Source organism: Sprattus sprattus, assembly GCF_963457725.1.
Source record: "Sprattus sprattus genome assembly, chromosome: 7".
Taxonomy (NCBI): Eukaryota; Metazoa; Chordata; class Actinopteri; order Clupeiformes; family Clupeidae; genus Sprattus; species Sprattus sprattus.
The window spans coordinates 8,774,978-8,793,649 of NC_137926.1; the positions used below are offsets into that span (position 1 = coordinate 8,774,978).

Sequence of the window (18,672 nt, forward strand, 5' to 3'; positions counted from 1 at the left end):
ATAAAAGAAGTCGTAAAATAAAACCCTTTGTGAATATTGCATCTGACCTCTCTCTCTCTCTCTCTCTCCTGCCTCTATCCATCTCTAGTTTCATCTGATTTAGTCGACTGCAGAACGGTGCCAGCGTGAGTGTACTGCACTGCGGAGACCATGGTCGATCCTGGCACTTCCTCCGTGGTCGTGAGAACCACACCCATCACCAGCCTACGGTTCCGCCCACCCCCCACCCCACCTCCTCCTCCTCCTCCTTTACCTTTGCCAGCTCGTGGAGCTTGACGGCTTCTTCAAACAGGCCCTTGTTCTCCGCCTCCGAGGCCACCTTGGTGATGATGGCACGCGTGTCTCCGGCAAACTTGTCAATCACCCCCGGCTGCAGAACAGACACAAACAGCTGTTTGAAGACGACTTTGGAATACTAATGGGTGTTCTAATGTTCCGAGAGTTGATTGGAAACAATGGAACACTATGCGCCTTGGAACTCTCTCAGACAAAAGCATTTATCAGCAGTGGAGTTTTTTTTTTTTTTTATCTGCTGCAACAATGACTGAGCACAATAATGAATAGAATGGAGGAAGGAAGGGGACAAGTTGTGGAGAGCTTTTGTATTTCATGAGGCGGAAAATCAGTGAAAACATTGTGCCAGTTGTGCCGGCCAGATAATACAGACGAGAAGCACAAAGGGCCCACCTTTCGGCTGCCATCTTTTTCCAGTCTTCCCAGGAGCATGTCGAACTGTTGATGAATGAGAGGGACACACACAGCACCGTTAGGGGGTTATGGTAATCAGAGTCACACAAAGACTCTACCGGTAATGTGAACACGCCATTCCCTGCACATTTAAACACACACACACAGAAGTATGCCACACAGGCGGGTACACACGCACACACACACACACACACACACACACACACCTCTCGACTCTCGATGACCAGTTCACTGACGCAGCGCATGAACATGTTCTCTCCTTGGCTGTCCTTCTCGTTCCTGTGAGTAGATTAGACAAAGACATGCATGAGTTGCTTCTCAGAACGGTTCCCTGGGACACACACACACACACACACACGCACGCACGCACGCACACACACACACACGCACGCGCCCCTAATCACTCAAAAGCCCAAGTCACCCACACCCAAGAGCTACAGGAACCATCGTAAAACGGCTTTAAAGAAAAAGCCAAACGGCTTCCAAAAAAAGAGCCAAACACACACACACACACACACACACACACACACAATGTGTGAAAGCTGCTTGCATTATTCATATGACATTTTCCGGCTCTCCTAAGTAATTCACGAAGGCCCCCCATCCCCGCGCCTGCCTGACACTGTTTTATCCCTGCTAGACTCTCCATTTAAGCCTCAAAGTGTCTCTTAAGAAACAGCCCTTTCAGATCTAACACCCTTCTGTGCCTGATAACACTCAAGAGCAGAGAGCAAGAGCAGAGAGCAGGAGCGCGTGTGTGTGTGTGTGTGTGTGTGTGTGTGTGTGTGTGTGTCTCTTATGCCCATCTTGCCGGAGAGAGTCAAATGTACTGCAATTCACTACTGGGCACAACCTTGCACATGGCGTTTTGGAAGTATGCATGTACAAATATATACGTCTGCCTGGCTCACTTTTCATATCACTGTCGAAAGTAGACTGAGGCACGTCTGGCACTACCGGTGCCCCTATGTGAAACTGTAGATCTTTGCATATACATTTCTACATCTATATCTATCTTTATATGGTATGTGTGTGTGTGTGTGTGTGTGTGTGTGTGTGTGTGTGTGTGTGTGTGTGTGTGTGTCCCACCTTAAGAAGTAGAAGTACTGCAGTGCCTCTCTGGGGTCAGTGGACTCAAACTTGCGCGTGTAGAGCATCAGCAGTCTGATGAAGTTGAGCCGCCGCACCATGTGAGGGTCTCCAGGCTCCTGGCTCACTGCAGCACACACACCAAACACCCATTACAAACACACACACACACACACACACCAGATCACCCATTACAAACACACACACACACACACACACACACACACACACACACATGCAAACCCCAGATCACCCATTACAAACATATGACACACCAAAACAGCCATTACAAACACACACACACACACACACACACTCACATTTCACACACGACACAATGGACACATGCATCTCTGCTAAAAATCCCACTATCTGATAAAAGGTTAGCAATATGGTTAGCAGTCTTTTAAAAGGCAGAAGGAGTAGGTAGTGGCATCCTTCAACCCTGAACAGCTGGTGGAGACTACTGAGCCCAGATGTTAGGGGCCATCATCTTACTTTAGCTTTGTGCTAACGTTCATCACCATCATCACCTCCACCCTCATCATCATCATTATTCTCTCCATTTCCTCCCTGTATCTCACACAGCTGGGCGCTCTGTCTGGATGACTTGAGCAGGAGCCGGAGTTCATAGAGCACCAGGGCCACGTGCACGGCTGAAATTACAACTAGAATAATTTGCCACCTCTCCCTCCTCCTCATCCGCTCCCTCCCCTGTTCTACTCACACAGCTGGGCGGTCTGTCCGGATGACTTGAGCAGGAGCCGGAGCTCGTACAGCACCAGGGCCACGTGCACGGCGTGACTCCGCAGCCTCTCCACCCGGAACAGGAAGGCCACGGCCGCCTCGAACTGGGCCGTCAGGAAGAGCACCTGGAAGTAGAGGAACGGCTGCTGGCTCGCCGAGAAGTGGGACTCGCCTGAAAAGAGCAGAGGGGGAGAGGTCAAAGGTAAAAGGTCGGTCAGGCACGCATGGTCAGAGAGCAAGAGGGTAGAAAAAGAGAACCAGGAAAGAGCTTAGACGGTTGGAAAATGTGCATATTAAGAGCGCTAATGAATGCTTCTCCAGAGCAAAGCCATTAAACTCACTACACTCTACAGCAGGGTAATGGGGATGTGTGCAGAAAATGGATTCCTCTGACTAGGAGGTGATTAGACGGGGCTGCTTTGAATAATCCTCTCCTTTCAAGGTGGGTTTTTTTTAAATGACTCGAGACTTAAAAGCGAGAGAAAAAGACCTGTGACTTTGCATAAAAAGTGAATGGCTCAGCTACTCTACAGAAAGGGTCTGCTTTTTCTTTTCTCTCTCCCTCTTTCTCTTTATCAGTGAGCACACGCAGAGCGCCTTGTAATGTTAAAAGCAGAGGCACAGATAAGAGAATGACTCACCACTCAGGTGAGAAAAGAAGACGCCTGGTACCTGTTCTCTCTCTCTCTCTCCCTCTCTCTCATCTTTCTCTCCTCCCTCTTTTTTTTTCTTAAAACAAGCGGTGGGCTTAAGCTGCGAGAGTGAGTGCACGCTGGTATTCAGACTTATCTAAGGCTGACAGATTTGAGGAGGACACAGCAGGGCTCTCTCTCTGCCTGCCTGCCTGCCTGCTCCCCCACTATCTCGCTTTCGGGAGCTGGTGGTGGCGGATGACGATTAAGCCTCACTGTCAAGCCAGCATTAATTCCTTCAGTGCTGCATCTGGGCTCCCCTTAGTCCCTCCACACACACACACACGCGCACACACACACACACACACACACACAGAGACACACACACACACCATAGTCTTCCAGGAGCTGCTTCTGAAGCTGGGCCAGGGTCAGGCGGTCCTGCGGGGAGCTGCTGCCGTCGTCATCAAAGCACACCTGGTTCAGCTGCGGACGAGGAGGATAGACATGATGTCACCTCAGGTTAAATCTCTTCACTTCAAATTAACACAAGAGCGACACACACACACACAAACACACACACACATCCTAATCCTAGGTCAATTTCATTTGAGCTGAATTGGGAGCGTGGAAGTGAAGATAAATGTCACCTCAGGTTAAACCCGTTCACTTCCACCCTGCTTGACACAACAGCATAACCTCGTCAGAGGGTGCCAGAAATAAGCCTGCGCTTGAGCGTCTCTCTGCTCACCTTGAGCCACAGGTAGTCTTCCGTCTTGTCGGCCACTTCTCCGTGGTTGTCGGCGATGTCGCACTTGCCGATGAGGCAGTAGACGGCGCGCTTGTAGGGGTCGGCGCTGTTCCGCAGCACCCGTCGGTAATGCAGTCGCAGCTTGTTCTCGGTGGCTGGAGCCAGACTAGAGAGGGGGAGGGGAGAGAGAGAGAGAGAGAGAGAGAGAGGGAGAGAGAGAAAGAGAGAGAGAGAGAGCAGGAGAGAGAGAAAGCAGGAGAGGGAGAGAGAGAGAGAGAAAGAGAGAGAGGGAGAGAGCAGGAGAGAGAAAGAGAGAGAGGGAGAGAGCAGGAGAGAGACAGGAAGAGAGAGAGAGAAAGACAGAGGGAGAGGGAGAGCAGGAGAGGGAGAAAGGGAGAGAGAAAAAGAGAGAGAGCAGGAGAGGGAGAAAGAGAGAAAAAGAAAGAAAGAGAGAGAGAGAGATGGAGAGAGAGAGAGAGAGAGAGAGAGAGAGAGAGAGAGAGAGAGAGAGAGAGGAGAGAGAGAGCAGGAGAGGGAGCGAGAGAGAGACAGTATAAGAAAAACAAAAAGGAGATAGAAAGGGATGGAGAAGGAAATGGTGCCGATAGGAGGGTAAGGGACACAGTATGTTGAGTGGGACAATGACGTGAGAGACAGCGGAGCGAGAGAGAGCGAGATGGAGAGAGAGAACAAAGGACAGATTGTCAGGCATCTAGGCGAAGAGGAAGCAAGAGGGCATAGCATGAATGAACCCTACAGTACTGCTGGTGTGGTTGTGAACCCTACAGTACTGCTGGTGTGGTTGTGAACCCTACAGTACTGCTGGTGTGGTTGTGAACCCTACAGTACTGCTGGTGTGGTTGTGAACCCTACAGTACTGCTGGTGTGGTTGTGAACCCTACAGTACTGCTGGTGTGGTTGTGAACCCTACAGTACTGCTGGTGTGGTTGTGAACCCTACAGTACTGCTGGTGTGGTTGTGAACCCTACAGTACTGCTGGTGTGGTTGTGAACCCTACAGTACTGCTGGTGTGGTTGTGAACCCTACAGTACTGCTGGTGGTGGTTGTGAGGGTCGGGCCTTACCGGCCGTCTGGGCTGTTCATGTACTCCTGGAACCAGGTCTTGAAGTCCCCTAGCTGATGCTGGGCTCTGTTCACCACCTGCATGGCTGCATTCAGGTCCCCGCACCGCAGGCAGTAGTAGATCAGAGCCCACACTGGGTGGCCCTCCACTTCACCGTCCTGCACACACACACACACACACACACACACACACGCGTAAGCAAATGACGGCACAGATAAACACAAGCAGGAACATAGTCTGTGACTTTCGGTGTTATAAATTAATAAAAAAGTCAGCATGTGTGTGTGTGTGTGTGTGTGTGTGTGTGTGTGTGTGTGTGTGTGTGTGTGTGTGTGTGTGTGTGTGTGTGTGTGTGTGTGTGTGTGTATTACATACCTGCATGCCTGGCATAGGCCCTGGTAGTTTGATGTTGAGGAAGCTGCGTACGAGCTGATAGGTGCCGGGCACGCCCCCCAGCTGGGCCTGGTGAAGGTTCCCGAACACCGTCACCATGGTGTAGTTCTTATAGCTGACAGAGAGAGGGGAGAGGGAGGGCAAGAGGGAGAGGAGAGAGGGAGAGGAGAAGGAGGGAGAGGAGACGGAAGGAGAGAGGGAGAGTGAGCGAGCAAGAGAGAGAAGAGAGGGAGGAAGGGAGGGAGAGCGAGAGAGAGAGGAGAGGGAGAGTGAGCGAGCGAGAGAGAGAGGAGGGGAAGGGAGGGAGGGAGAGCGATAGGGAGAAGAGAGGGAGGGAGGGAGAGCGAGAGAGAAGAGAGTGTGGGAGCCCGCGAGAGAGAGGGAGAGCGAGAAAGGGAATATGAGCAGCAGATCTAATAAGACCAACTTCCTGCATATTTCAACATACATCACACCCTAATACGCAGGTTATGAGATATAACGCCTGTTTTGTTCAGAAAAATACAATAGGATTCCAATCAGATCTGACGCAAAAAACACAAACTTCACATGTTCAGAATGACAACTACCGGAGTATTTACAAGAAATTACATTTGTGCCCGAGTGTTTCACAGATTATGGAGCTGTGGAACTACATTTTAAGACAGCATTTATTCTAAAGAGCACAATCTACTCTTCGTGCATCTGTAATAAATGACACTGTTCATATGCTTGTTGCTAACGCTAACTCTGTTTCAGCCCCATTATCTCCCTATGCCCCACCTGTTCTCCAGGAACTGTAGTGCCTGGCGGACGAAGGCCATCTGCATGTCCACTGCTGTGCGGCTCTTCAGCGTGTCCTTGGCCGGGACCAGCAGCACGTCGGTCATCTGCTTCACCATCAGCCACATGTCCGACATGTTCTAGATACACACAAAATCACAGGAACACAACATTAGAAAGAATATGCATGTATTTCCGTGCACACACACACACACACAAACAAATATAGCATAGCAGTTTATTTCTGAAAAATCAGTGAGGGATGATGCAAACCGAATAGAAACGAGACCATAATGATATTATATATTTCAAATAAATACATAAATAAACATAAAATCAGCACTAACAAGTTCAACATAAATTCCCTCCCGTTTGGCCGTCTCTGGATTAGCTTTTAAACTAAAGTGCGTTGACTTTGCGTTACGTTTCTGAGCCTCCCATCTCTACTGCCCTGCCCTGCTGCCCTGGCGCTGAGGGTCTCTCACCTTGTCCTCCAGGCTGTCGGCCACAGAGGCGCACAGGTCCCCCAGGTTGGGCTGCACGTGGGCGCTGATGATCTTCTCATTAAAGGCGTAGATCTGAGGGCAACAGGGGGCAATGGGATGAGTGCAGGGCACAGAGGGAGAGGGGTGGGATATGGGGATAAAGGAGCATGGGGCTCGGGGGGGGGGGGGGGGCAGATTGATCGGCAGCTGCAGGGCCCCAGGGATGGTGGGGGGGAGAGGGAAAGGGCAAATAGGGCAACTCGGCTCAACCCAACCCCCAATGCCGTTTGCCACTCTCCCCCTCCACTGGGGCTACGAGGACTACGAGGTATAACGATGGAAGATGAAAAACACAGCCATGACGACGAGCAAGTTAAAGATGTCGTCGAAAAAGAGCATGAAGATCAGGAAGACGACGCCACACGCAATGTGCCTGCACATGGCTACTGGAAATTAAAAAAATAAGACGAGAGGAGGAAAAAAAAGCCAGAGGACGAGGTGATACGGGAAACAAGCTCACTCTCGATGAGGCGGAAATATCCCAGCATGCTCTCTGCCAGACGATCAATGGCTTTGATCGATATGTGCCTGGCACATACTCAACCCAATTACACCACCAACTGGTCAACATTTATCAGGGCACAGGTTATTTAGCTTTTTGTTGCACTTGGTTAGTTATTTGTAAGACTAGTAAATAGACACGTGCTGGGTATGTGTGATCTTCATTTATTCAGGAGTTTTTTTGTGTAATAAAAACTTGCATAATACATGTTTTAAGGACAGAAATCATTCATAACTTATCACAGAGCAGTACATTTCCAGACGCTAATGTTCATGGGAAACGTAGTTTTCTAGCAGTGAAAACTCACCTGTCTGGCATAGGCCACTTCCACACTATCCAGCGCACTGCGTCCTGGAGCCCCCCCATCGCTGACGAAGCTGGGCTGCAACACAGAGGGTGCCTGGTAAGCATGGCTTCACTGTAATTCACATTTCCACTAACTCTTCACAGGGGATACTATAACAACACCGACAGGCTTATTTGTATTTATGAGAGTGTGTATCATTTTATGTTTGTATGTGTATATACGTGTGTGTGTGTGTGTGTGTGTGAAAGAGAGAAGTAAAGAGAATGGGGTGGCGCACACACACACAATCTCACACTCACTCTTTATCTCTTTAATCCATGCTGCTAGAGCAATTCAAATGCAATGGCCAATGTAGCATAAAATCTACTGTGAAGAATGGGGACTGTGCATGAGCGCACACTTTCCACTAGTGTAAACACACACACACACACACACACACACACACACACACACACACACACCCTAAATGGGCATTCAGTGCAGGGGCAAACACTGACAGAGCCATTGAATGGGTTTAACTGAGGGGCGGGACCGGGTAAGGGGTAATGCAACCTGTATTTGCAAAGCCATAGAGTGTGACACAATACACTGAGCACATTAACACCCTCTCAAACACACACAAGTGTGTATATGTGTGTGCTTATACACAATCTCACAAAGAGGAGTCATCTATAAATGTATTTGTGGGGAAAAAGGTGGATGGAGCATAACTCTCCCCGTATTTTATGGCTTTCAAAAGCGGGAGAAGAGGACAGCGCAGAATTTGCAGTGTGTGTGTGTGTGTGTGTGTGTGTGTGTGTGTGTATGTGTGTGTGTGTATGTGTGTGTGTGTACTGCTCCTGAATTGCGCAGTGAACAGCAGGTCACACAAGGAACGTGTAACTGATACTTAATAATTAAAGGCCCATCCACACGACAACGGTGAAAACTGAGTTTTCGTTATCTTTGCCTTGCGTCCTCACCGCAATTACATTTTCGCGGCCTGAAAACTCTCAGACGTTTAAAATACTTTTAAAAGCATTATAAAAATAAAACCCGTACCAAAGCGTATGAAGCGCCAGCGGAAATGGTGTCATTTTTGACGTGAATCATTGTGCGCAAGGAGGGGAACAGCAGGTATAAATTCCCTTTCAGCGTCACTTTAACGACACTGCCCCCAAATTATCCAATCACGTTTCATTCACTGAGAAACTTCAATCTGAACGCCGCCCTCCAACGCCTCCACTAAATACTCAGTGGCAATGAATAGAAAATCTATTTAGGAGGGTCAGACACATCAAGGTTAAAAGACAATTTGTTCTATTTCCACCAGGATGACGATGTAATCAACCGGAATCACAGGCAGTCAAAACCTTTCCTGGGTTTGTTTGATATTGTATAATGCAGGGGTTAGTGAAGACTTTTGGGAGCTCCCTGCATGCTATGCGCGTTGAACTGAAAGTGTTAATTCTGTGAAATTGTTTTAAATTAGAATGTAGCTCATGTCTCCCTCTTGCTATCTAATCATATAATTTCCTCTGTGTATTGCTATTTGATGCATGTGTAGCTCCCTGTGTTAGTTTAGCGTTAACGGTCACCGTTTGGGTCTTTGTCGCGTCAAAGTCTGACTTGCCTTAGCTTGTATCAAAATGTACTCTCTACATACTTTCATAATAAAGCGTTATCCAGGAAATTACTCACCTCTCGCACTTGTCTTCTTTATCGATGAACCCACTAACAAAGTATGCTAAATACTAGCAATCTCAATCAGAGTACATCACTTCTTTTGAAAATGTATGTCAGCCAAAACTAATTCAGTTGTGAATTTAAAAAAAAATAATCTTATACTTATATTCAAATTGTCTTGTAGTTACATTGCTTTGATAATATTTTCTCTCTAGTTATAACTTGCAGCATAGGATGTACACAAACTGTGATTTTAAACGACCTAGCTACCAACAGCTTTTTAACCACATCTGTGTGGATGCGGACGAGTTTGCGAAATGTTGTCAAATGGATGGAAATCTTTTTGAAATCGCATTGGCAAAATGTCATTCTCAAAACACTTGTGTCGTGTGCATGGGGTCTAAAACACCCCCAATCTACACTGACCGCCAATTGGCCGAATGTCGGCAGATAAACTGGGGTTGTAGAGGAGAGTGGTTGTAGAGGAGAGTGGTTACCCGAGCAGTGGGACACTGAAGTGGAGTAGGCAGTTTGTAGATGTATTATTAAAACGCCATGCGCTGGGCTTGTGAAATGCGCATGCCATGTCTTCTTTCCCGTGGAGCATTTCTGCTTTCATGCTCAAGTTATCCATGCATGTATGCTGGAGTAAAGCTACTGAAGGAGTAGGGTCAGGAGTGGAGAAACACTGTGAGCTATATTTACATGAGAGGATGTGTGTGTGTGTGTGTGTGTGTGTTTGTGTGTGTGTGTGTGTGTGTGGTGTGTTATGTGTAGCTGCATGTTTCTACAAGTGTAGTGTATGAGTGTTTGGACGTGTGTGTGCGTGTGCATATGAGTGTATTATATGTGCGTTTGGCAATGTGTGTGTGTATCTACAACATGTATATAACCGTGTGTGTGTGTGTGTGTGTGTGTGTGTGTGTGTGTGTGTGTGTGAGAGTGTGTGAGAGTGTGTGTGTATGTGTGTGGCCCAGACCTCCACGTCCTGGCTGAAGTCCAGCGCATCCTCCTCAGCCCCCAGCAGGGTGTGTAGAACTCTCTGCTTCACCTGCTCCCACTGAACCAGCATAGACTCCCGGTGGTACTCCTCCGCAAGCAGGAACGTCTGAGAGAGAGAGAGAGAGAGAGAGAGAGAGAGAGAGGAGGGAGAAGTGGAGCGAAAGAGTGAGGAGGAGGGTCGAGAGAGAGAAGGGGGAGAGAGAGGGGAAAAGCGGAGAGAAAGAGAAGGGGCGAGAGAGAGGGGGGAAGTAGAAAGGGCGAGAAATGGAAGGGGAGAAAGAGAGTGAGGAGGAAGGGACAGAGAAAGAGAGCAAGAGAGAGGGAGAAAGAAAGATAGATGACAGATATGGACAAGGGGAGGGGGAGAGATAAAGGAGGAGAAAAGATGCAGAGGAATTAAAATAAAGAAGGAGAGAGGGATGTAGTGAGAGAGGAATGTAGAGAGAGAGGGATGTAGTGAGAGAGGTAGAGAGAGGGATGTAGTGAGAGAGGCAGAGAGAGAATGAGACCAAAAAAAAAGAGATGGCAAGAACAGTGGAGGAAAGAGACTTCAAACCCCCCACTGAATAAATAGGTTACAGAACATGTGACACATTAAAAATAGCTAAACGTGTTGGTGTGAGTGCTGTTAGTGTGTTAGGATATGGGTCTAAGCACTGAAGATACACACAATCACACACACACACACACACACACACACACACACACACACACACACACACACAAACAAATGCTCTCCAGCCAAGTAGTATGCGTGGAGAGCAACTTCATGGGCATGCAAGGTCTTAAAGTGGGTCTAGTCCTGTGAAGCTAAGCCGTGTGTGTGCGTGTGTGTGTGTGTGACTAAAGGTGGGTAAGGAACGTGGTGGCGTGTGTCGTAAGTGGGTCTGTAGCCACGGCTGCTACAGATTTAGCCAACAACCTGATTAAATCTATAGGCCTCTGTCTATTTTTCGCCGTCCCTGTGGATTGCCTTGCGATAATTGCACGTGTGCCTAATTAAATGGGCTCAAAACTGCAGCGGAAGAAAAAGAAATGATTTCGGCGGGGGACTGGAGAGGGCTAATATTAGCCCAAGGTGAGCCAATCGGGGCAAGCGTGAGGCAGAAGAGGCAACGTGCGGAGGTGCACTGAAGGGCTGGGTTCACAGGGTCCAGTACGGTCCTCCACATGCCTAAGACAATTACAGCCTCCAACACTTTCCTTTTGTCATGGTAAACGCACTCGGCCCTTATCAGGGGAGTGGGTATGCGCACTCTCAATTCATTTAGTGGGGAAAATGGCGCCTTGCAATACCCGTTCCTGCCTTTTTTTTTCTCCTTTCTGTTTCCCCCCCCCCGGAGCAATTTTCCAGGGTGCGGTTATCAAGGCCGGACCAGGAAAATTGTATTATCCCATTTCGAATGGTTTCGAATGGTTCGGGTTGATCACTTTATCTGGGTGGGGTGGGGCACATCAGCAGTGCAGTGGTTCTATGTGTAGGAATGGTGTGAGTGTGTCTAATCACCTTGTGTATGAGTGTGTGGTGTATGAAATTGCATGTGAACAGTATGAGTGAGTGTGTGTGAGAGTGTGTGTGTGTGTGTGTGTGTGTGTGTGTGTAACAGGGTCAGGAAACAGCGAGTGGAGAAGGACATTAGCTGGGGTTCTGTGGGCTGTAATGAGGACTACGAGAGGGGAGAGGAGAGCACAGGAGAGGAATGAGAGAGGTATTGACCTCCAGCACAGGCCACAGATAACAGGTGAGTACTTTCTATTTCGGTACCCCTGATGAGAGGAATAGACCCATAATGGCTATTGACCTGGGGGTGGGTGGGGGGCGGGGGGGTCTGGCTATTCCCTCACCTCCTTTATCTATCTCTGTCCATTTCTTATAAACTGGGGAAGATTTTGTGTGTGTGTGTGTGTGTGTGTGTGTGTGTGTGTGTGTGTTGGGAGGTTGTGTGGCCAGGCTATGGCTCACTGGAGGGGAACGAGGAGGTCATGTGAATAAACAGGGTGGGGCAAAGGGACTTCAAGAGACTGGATAGGATAGGGAAAAAAAGGAGAAAAGGAAAGGAAAAAAACAGAACGATGGATGGGTGGATGGATGGATGGGCAAGCAGAAGAAGAAAAAAAGAGGGAGAGAATGGATTGATGTATGGACAGGAGCAGAGAAGGAAAGAATGAAGGGAAGGATGGATGTATGGATGGATGGGCAAGCAGAAGAAGACAAAAAGAGGGAGAGAATGGATTGATGTATAGACAGGAGCAGAGAAGGAAAGAATGAAGGGAAGGATGGATGTATGGACAGGAGAAGGGAAGGAAAGAATGAAGGGAAGAAAGGATTGAAGGAGGGAAGGATGAATGAGGAGGGATGGACTTCCACTCACCCTGCGGCGGGACTCTTCGATGGCAGAGAGCAGGGCATTGTCCCTCTCGTTCTTCAGGAAGCCCTGTGAGGAGAAACATGGCCGGGGGTTAGGACTCGCTGCAGCCTACTTTCCACTCCAGTGCCCGAAGAGCCTTCTCCCTCTCCCTCCCTCCTCCTGTCGCTCTGTCTCTCTTTCTCTCTCTCTGTCTCTCTCTTCCTCTATCTATCTCTCTCTCTCCTTCCCTACCCGTCTCTTTCTCTGTCTCTCTCTTCCGCTCCCTCCATCCCCCCGTCTGTCCCTCCCTCCCCCTGTCTCTCTCTCCCCCTCCCCCTGTCTCTCTCTCCCTTCCTCTATCTCTCTCTCCCTGTCTCTCTATCTCTCTCTCCCTCCTCCCCGTCTCTCTCTCTCTCTCTCTCTCTCTCTCTCTCTCTCTCTTCCTCTATCACTCTTTCCCTCTGTGCCCCACAATTTTTCTTTCTTTCTCTCTTTTTCAATTTCTTACTTATCTACTTCTCTTTTCCTGCCTGCCTCCCCCTCTCCATCCATCTCTCTCTCTCTCTCACACTCTTCCCTCCCTCCCTCCCTCCCTCCCTCCCTCCCTCCCTCCGTCCGTCCGTCCCACTTTCTTGCTTTCTGGCTGCTAGCACCACAGGCAATCAGTGGAGAATCACTATCATTATCACCAGCACAGCTAAAAATGTACGTTGAACATTATTCCTCTCAGGCATCTAACGCGAGCTGAAATGGGCGCAGCTATGCGCAACGGCCCAATCTGCCTCCTATGTGCGTCTCACGTCTTCTGGAATGTTCCAGAGATCAGATAAATAAATACACCGATAAATATTGGGGCAACGAAATAAACGACGGATTCCAAGATGACTCTTTCTGTTTGTGAGTGTGTGTAAAAATGTAAAAGCCGTTTCTAGACACCAGGTCCTTCTGTAAAAGAGCTTAATGAAGCCGGGAGGCTTTGAGGCGTCTCATGGACACGCCCTATATAACGCTTTTTCAGCTTGCTGCTCATCTTTTTCCATCTAGTGTTTCGCCGCTGCAGGGCCAGGCGGCTCCAGAGTTGTGTGTGTGTGTGTGTGTGTGTGTGTGTGTGTGTGTGTGTGTGTGTGAGAGAGAGTGTGTTTGTGTGCTTCTTCAGTGCCGCTCGGCGTGCAGATTCAAATCAGCTGGAAATGTGGGGCGTCGGCGGAGAACCGGCCTCGCTTTTGAGCGAACAAAGACACCGCGGGCGCAGGGCTCCACTTTTACGTGTTTTAAAAGACGGCCGAATGAACATATAATTCAGAGACCCGAGTATATGAATTTATACAACTTCACAGCATTATAAGGTCATTTGAGTTCACACCTCTACTGCAACTTAATTGTGTTGGACTAATGGGAAAAGATGCTGTGTCATTGACTTGTGACTGATGGCGCACACACACATGTACACGAGTACATTTGCACACACATCCATTTACTCATATTGCTTCCCTGCATGTAGGCAGGGCCGTGGGCAGTAACGTACACACACACACACACACACACACAGACACACACGTACATGCATACGCAAGCACGCAAATACACACATGCATGCAAACACGCTTGGACACACATTCATGCACATATGCACACACACACGCACACACACACGCATGTACGCACACAGCCGTATCCACACACACACACACACACACACACACAGTCACGCAGGCAGGCATACTGCAAACTGTCTGGGGGTTGGGAGAGGCACTGGCAGCCGTATCAGAGTGGGGGTGGGGGACGCCTTGGCGAGAGAGTGGTGAAGACGGAGTGGAGAGCGAGGCAGAAAAGCGAGTGAGAACACGATTGAACGAGAGAAAGAAAGCGAGAGAATAAATGAACGAGGGAGAACGTGATGGAGGGGAGATAGAAATGAACGAAAATAGATAGCAGCGAGTGAAGAAAGAGTGAAGGACAGAACAAAATGTGAAGCGAGCGCGCGCGAGAGAGAGAGAACAAGAGAGGATGACAGGAGAGAAAGCGAGAGTGAGTGGAGAAAAAAAAAAGGGAAGGTGCAGATAAAGTGAAAGAGAGCGAAAGAAAGAAAGAAGAAGAAAAAAGACGCACAAATCTTTTTGGGTGGGGCTGAGGATGACGACGCAAATCTGCGATACGAAACGTTACGAAAAAAAAAAGCAAAGAAAGCAAGAGTGGTTAAATGACCCAGTGAACCAGAGTTACCAAAAAGAGGTACACCAGTACGGAACAGATGTCAGTCAGCTGATGCCCAAGACTCTACCGCCTGTCATTCCCTTTACATCCCCTGTGTGTGTGTTCGTGCGTGTGTGCGTGTGTACGTGTGTGTATGCGGATATGTGTGTGTGTGTGTGTCTTTGTGAGGGAGCATATTGTGTGGTTGTATTGCCTGTGTGTGTGTGTGTCCATGTGTGTGTGTGCCTGTGTGTGTTTGATGTTACTACTATCTTTGCGCCACACCCTTCCTTCCTCAGCCTTCATCATGGTGGGCTGGAATGATGGGATGTGATGAAGACGATGCTCTTTACCCAACCTCGTCATCCTACTCCCCATGCCCTCTCCCTTCCCCCCCCCCGAGTGACTGTCATCTCCAGGTCAGACGAGAGCACTGTCAACTACAAACCCCATACCCCTCCCACCACCCCCCCCCCACAGAAACCCGCTCAACCCCCAAAGCCTTGTGTCTTCCTCTTAGCCTCCCCTCCTCCCCCCCTCCCCCACCCTGCCTGAAACCATCGCCACATCTGCAGTCTCCTCTTCCTCTCCAGCCCACGCTCCCCCATCAAACTTTGATTGACAGCTGCAAATGAGGGATGGATTTATTACTTCCGCGGGAACCCAGGCGCCTAAATGACAAGTGTGAACAAAACCGTAGCCTGTGGAGCAAGCGAGCCTGCGGGTGGGGGTAGAGCGAGTGTGTGTGTGTGTGTGTGTGTGTGTGTGTGTGTGTGTGTGTGTGTGTGTGTGCGTGGGTTTGTGTGTCATGTGGGTGCAGTCATGTGGGCCTGATTCAAGGGCTGCCTTTTCTACATGCTATATATGACGACGATTTCTTTCATTTCTGACAAAGGAATAGGTTCTCTGATGCAAATGAGAACATTCAGGCGCTCCTTTCATCTTAAATGTTTTAAATGTCTCTCGTCTCCATCGCTTTCTTCTCGTTTCTTGCTCAGTCACTGCACCCTTTCACATCCCGAGCGTCTGAGGCAGAGTGACAGAGTGAGAGAGAGATAGAGAGAGAGAGAGAGAAAAAGGGAGACAGAGGGGGTGACAGAGAGAGGGAGAGAGAGAGAGAGGGGGGGGAGAAAAGGAGAGTGAGAGCGAGAGAAGGAACGAGAGATAGAGAGAGAGAGATGGAAAGAAAGAGGGAGAGGAGCGCCCCCCTCAGGCCGATCAGGCGCCCCACCTCCCCATCTCCCCGTCCTCACCAGAACAGGTTCAACCCAGTTTGCACCCCAGGAGCGTACAATGGAGCTATTTTTAACCGGCGGAGCTCAGGTCAGACCCCTGAAGAGGTGCTTCACGTGTGCTCGAGAAGAAAAGGCACGGAGACGGGGGACGGAGAAGAGGAGGACTCCTGGATACCTGCGTCTCTCCCCCCCCCCCTCGACTGTGGTCATGCCAGGGCAAGGATGGGGCGAGTGACGCATTCCGCCCCGCACTCATGTAAAGGGCCGGTCATAAACCGCCATTGTACGCTCAGTAGGCGAAAATAATTTTTCTGATTTTTTACAATTAAATACAACAAACAGAGCCTGAATGAAGACCTTAAGTGCGGTCTGAGCGAATGTGCAGACATGAAACCTCTTCGCAGGTGAGAGGGAAATGACCCGTAACCCACATAGCCAGATGGTTCCCCCCTTTTTTTCCAAAACGTTCAGCCACATTTCTTCTCCTCGTATTCCCCATAGTTAAATCTATACAGCAGAATTTACAGTTCTATAAAAGAAGGCATTCGAGGGGTTCCCCCTCTTCAACTACCCCTCGTCGTCTGCGGAACCCCTGAGCCTGTGAGCACTGAGCAGACGTGCATCTCCGCACATGCCTGTGTCACACATCATACATGTCTTACACAAGAGCTCGTTACACCATACATTCCAAGAAACAGAAACCTCAGTCGACACGGCTTTTTTTTGGCCGTGATTACAGATTAACATCACACCTACTTCCCCATTGAATTTCTTCTCGTGAAATTCACAAGAAGCGGCGCGCACTGCGGTCACTCAAAATGACCAAATAATACCTATTCCAGGTTACATTTGGTTCATACATACACAATTCAGTTTAAATAGCACATATACATACATATGAACATATAGATTTGTACCCGTACGATGCACTCATGTGAAACAACCCCCCCCCACCGTCATGCAGGCAGGCAGTGTTCCTGATTTACCTTCGCCTGAGATGCTCCCTGGTCCAGTTAAAATGAGGCAAGGCTGACCTCTACCGAGACCAGAGTCTCTTACTATTTCTTTCTCTCTCTCTTTCTTTCTTTCTTTCTTTCACTCTCCATCCCTCCCTCTCTGTCCATTTCACTTCAAACAATGAAGCCAGAAAAGAAAAAAAGAACCCCACCCTTAACCTCTTCACTTCCTGTGTGTGCGTGTGCATGTGTGTGTGTGTGCGAAATATTCATACATGACAATCAACCCCCCCCACCCCCCCCCCCGCCCCAAACCCGCACACAGACACACACACACACACACACAGACACACACACATTGACACACTAAACCGAAAGTACTCCAATGCCTTACTGAGCAGTCTGTGATCAGCCATCATGCATGCTTGTCTGTGTGTGTGTGTGTGTGTGTGTGTGTGTGTGCGTGTGCGTGGGGCGTGTGTATAGACAGGCATGCATGTATGTGGCAGCAATACTCACTCGTGCTGTGTCTCAACCTGGCAGAGAGAGGAGTGGGGGAGGGGGAGGGGTTGGGCGCAGGTAGACCGGTCTCAGAGCCTTCGTCGCCGCCGCCGCCACCGCCCCCGCGCCCGCGCCCCACTGTGCCACCCCCAGCTAGAGCACTGGGGGTCCGCAGGGCTGGGTCGGCACCATTCTGGGGAGCCGTCTGACCCGCAGTGCTAAACGAAGGGGGGGGGCCCTGCCCTGGCACCGCTGCCCGCCGCCTGCTCCTGCTGCTGCCACCTCGGAGGCGGCCGAGTGGTCTGAACTCAGAACTCATATGTGCCACAAGGAGGGCTGACTGGGAGCCGCTTTTATTGTGGGAGCCGGAATGTACCAACTCAGCTCTGAGACGGGGGAGGGGAGATGGAGAGATGGGGAGGGGGGGGGGGGGAGGAGAGCAGAGGAGGCGGCGATTATTCAACCTCCGCTGTCTGCTGCTCTCGCTCTCCCTCCCTCTCTCTCTCTCCCTCTCTCTTTCTCCCTCTCCATCAGCCACCCCCTCCCCCTTTACCCCTCCTCTCCAGCCTCCCTGCCATTCTACTCTCTCGGTCCCACTCGTTTTCTTCCTTTTTTATACATCTCTCTGCATCCTTCCCTCTTTCCCTCACTTTCTTTCTCCCTCCCCAAGCGCAATGCAATTATGGTAATGGATTTTTTTTCTCCCTCCCTCGGCCCCCTCTCCTCCCCACCCCTCTTGATGGCTTCCGACATCCTGTCCAGAAAGTGGGCTAATAATCCTCTTAAGGATCATGTTTAGTTAATAAGAGGCACGCTCTGTCTGCCTACACAGCATCAGCAGCAGCGTGCACGCACACACACACACGCACACACACACACACACACACACACACACACAGTCAGTCAGTCAGCTGAGTGAGAGGCAGGGGCTGTCCCTGTGCAGTTATTTCCTCTCGCATCCCCTCTTTCTTTCTTTCTCTCTTTCTTTCTTTCTTTCTGTCCGTCTTTTTCTCTGCTCTCCAGGCTGAGCTCATCCCAGTGCCCAGACCAGAGGGATGCCTGGGGTGGGGGGGTGGGGGGGCAATGTGAGTGGGGGTAGGGGACTGGGAGACGGGAAAGATGGAGGATGGAGAGGGTGTGGGTGCGGGAGAAAAAGGGACAGTGGTACCCAACGAGAGAAACTGGGAGAGATACAGGGAGAGATACAGAGTGAGAAAAAGTGAGGGACAGGGAGACAGAGAGGGCAAAAGAG

General features: G+C 49.6%; 1 protein-coding gene across 1 annotated transcript in view; it reads right to left on the minus strand.

Annotated features, from left to right (window-relative positions):
• Positions 1–18,672, minus strand: part of nup93 (nucleoporin 93) — a 33,930-nt gene that overhangs the window by 2,487 nt on the left and 12,771 nt on the right. Inside the window, exons 4-17 of the mRNA XM_080841704.1 lie at positions 12,560–12,622; positions 10,165–10,293; positions 7,521–7,595; positions 6,652–6,744; positions 6,167–6,306; positions 5,387–5,519; positions 5,012–5,169; positions 3,928–4,093; positions 3,569–3,662; positions 2,525–2,716; positions 1,798–1,924; positions 915–987; positions 688–732; positions 254–370 (exon numbers count right to left, since the gene is read on the minus strand). Of these exons, the coding sequence (XP_080697830.1) occupies positions 254–370; positions 688–732; positions 915–987; positions 1,798–1,924; positions 2,525–2,716; positions 3,569–3,662; positions 3,928–4,093; positions 5,012–5,169; positions 5,387–5,519; positions 6,167–6,306; positions 6,652–6,744; positions 7,521–7,595; positions 10,165–10,293; positions 12,560–12,622 (1,605 nt within the window). The remainder of the gene's footprint in view (positions 1–253; positions 371–687; positions 733–914; positions 988–1,797; positions 1,925–2,524; positions 2,717–3,568; positions 3,663–3,927; positions 4,094–5,011; positions 5,170–5,386; positions 5,520–6,166; positions 6,307–6,651; positions 6,745–7,520; positions 7,596–10,164; positions 10,294–12,559; positions 12,623–18,672) is intronic.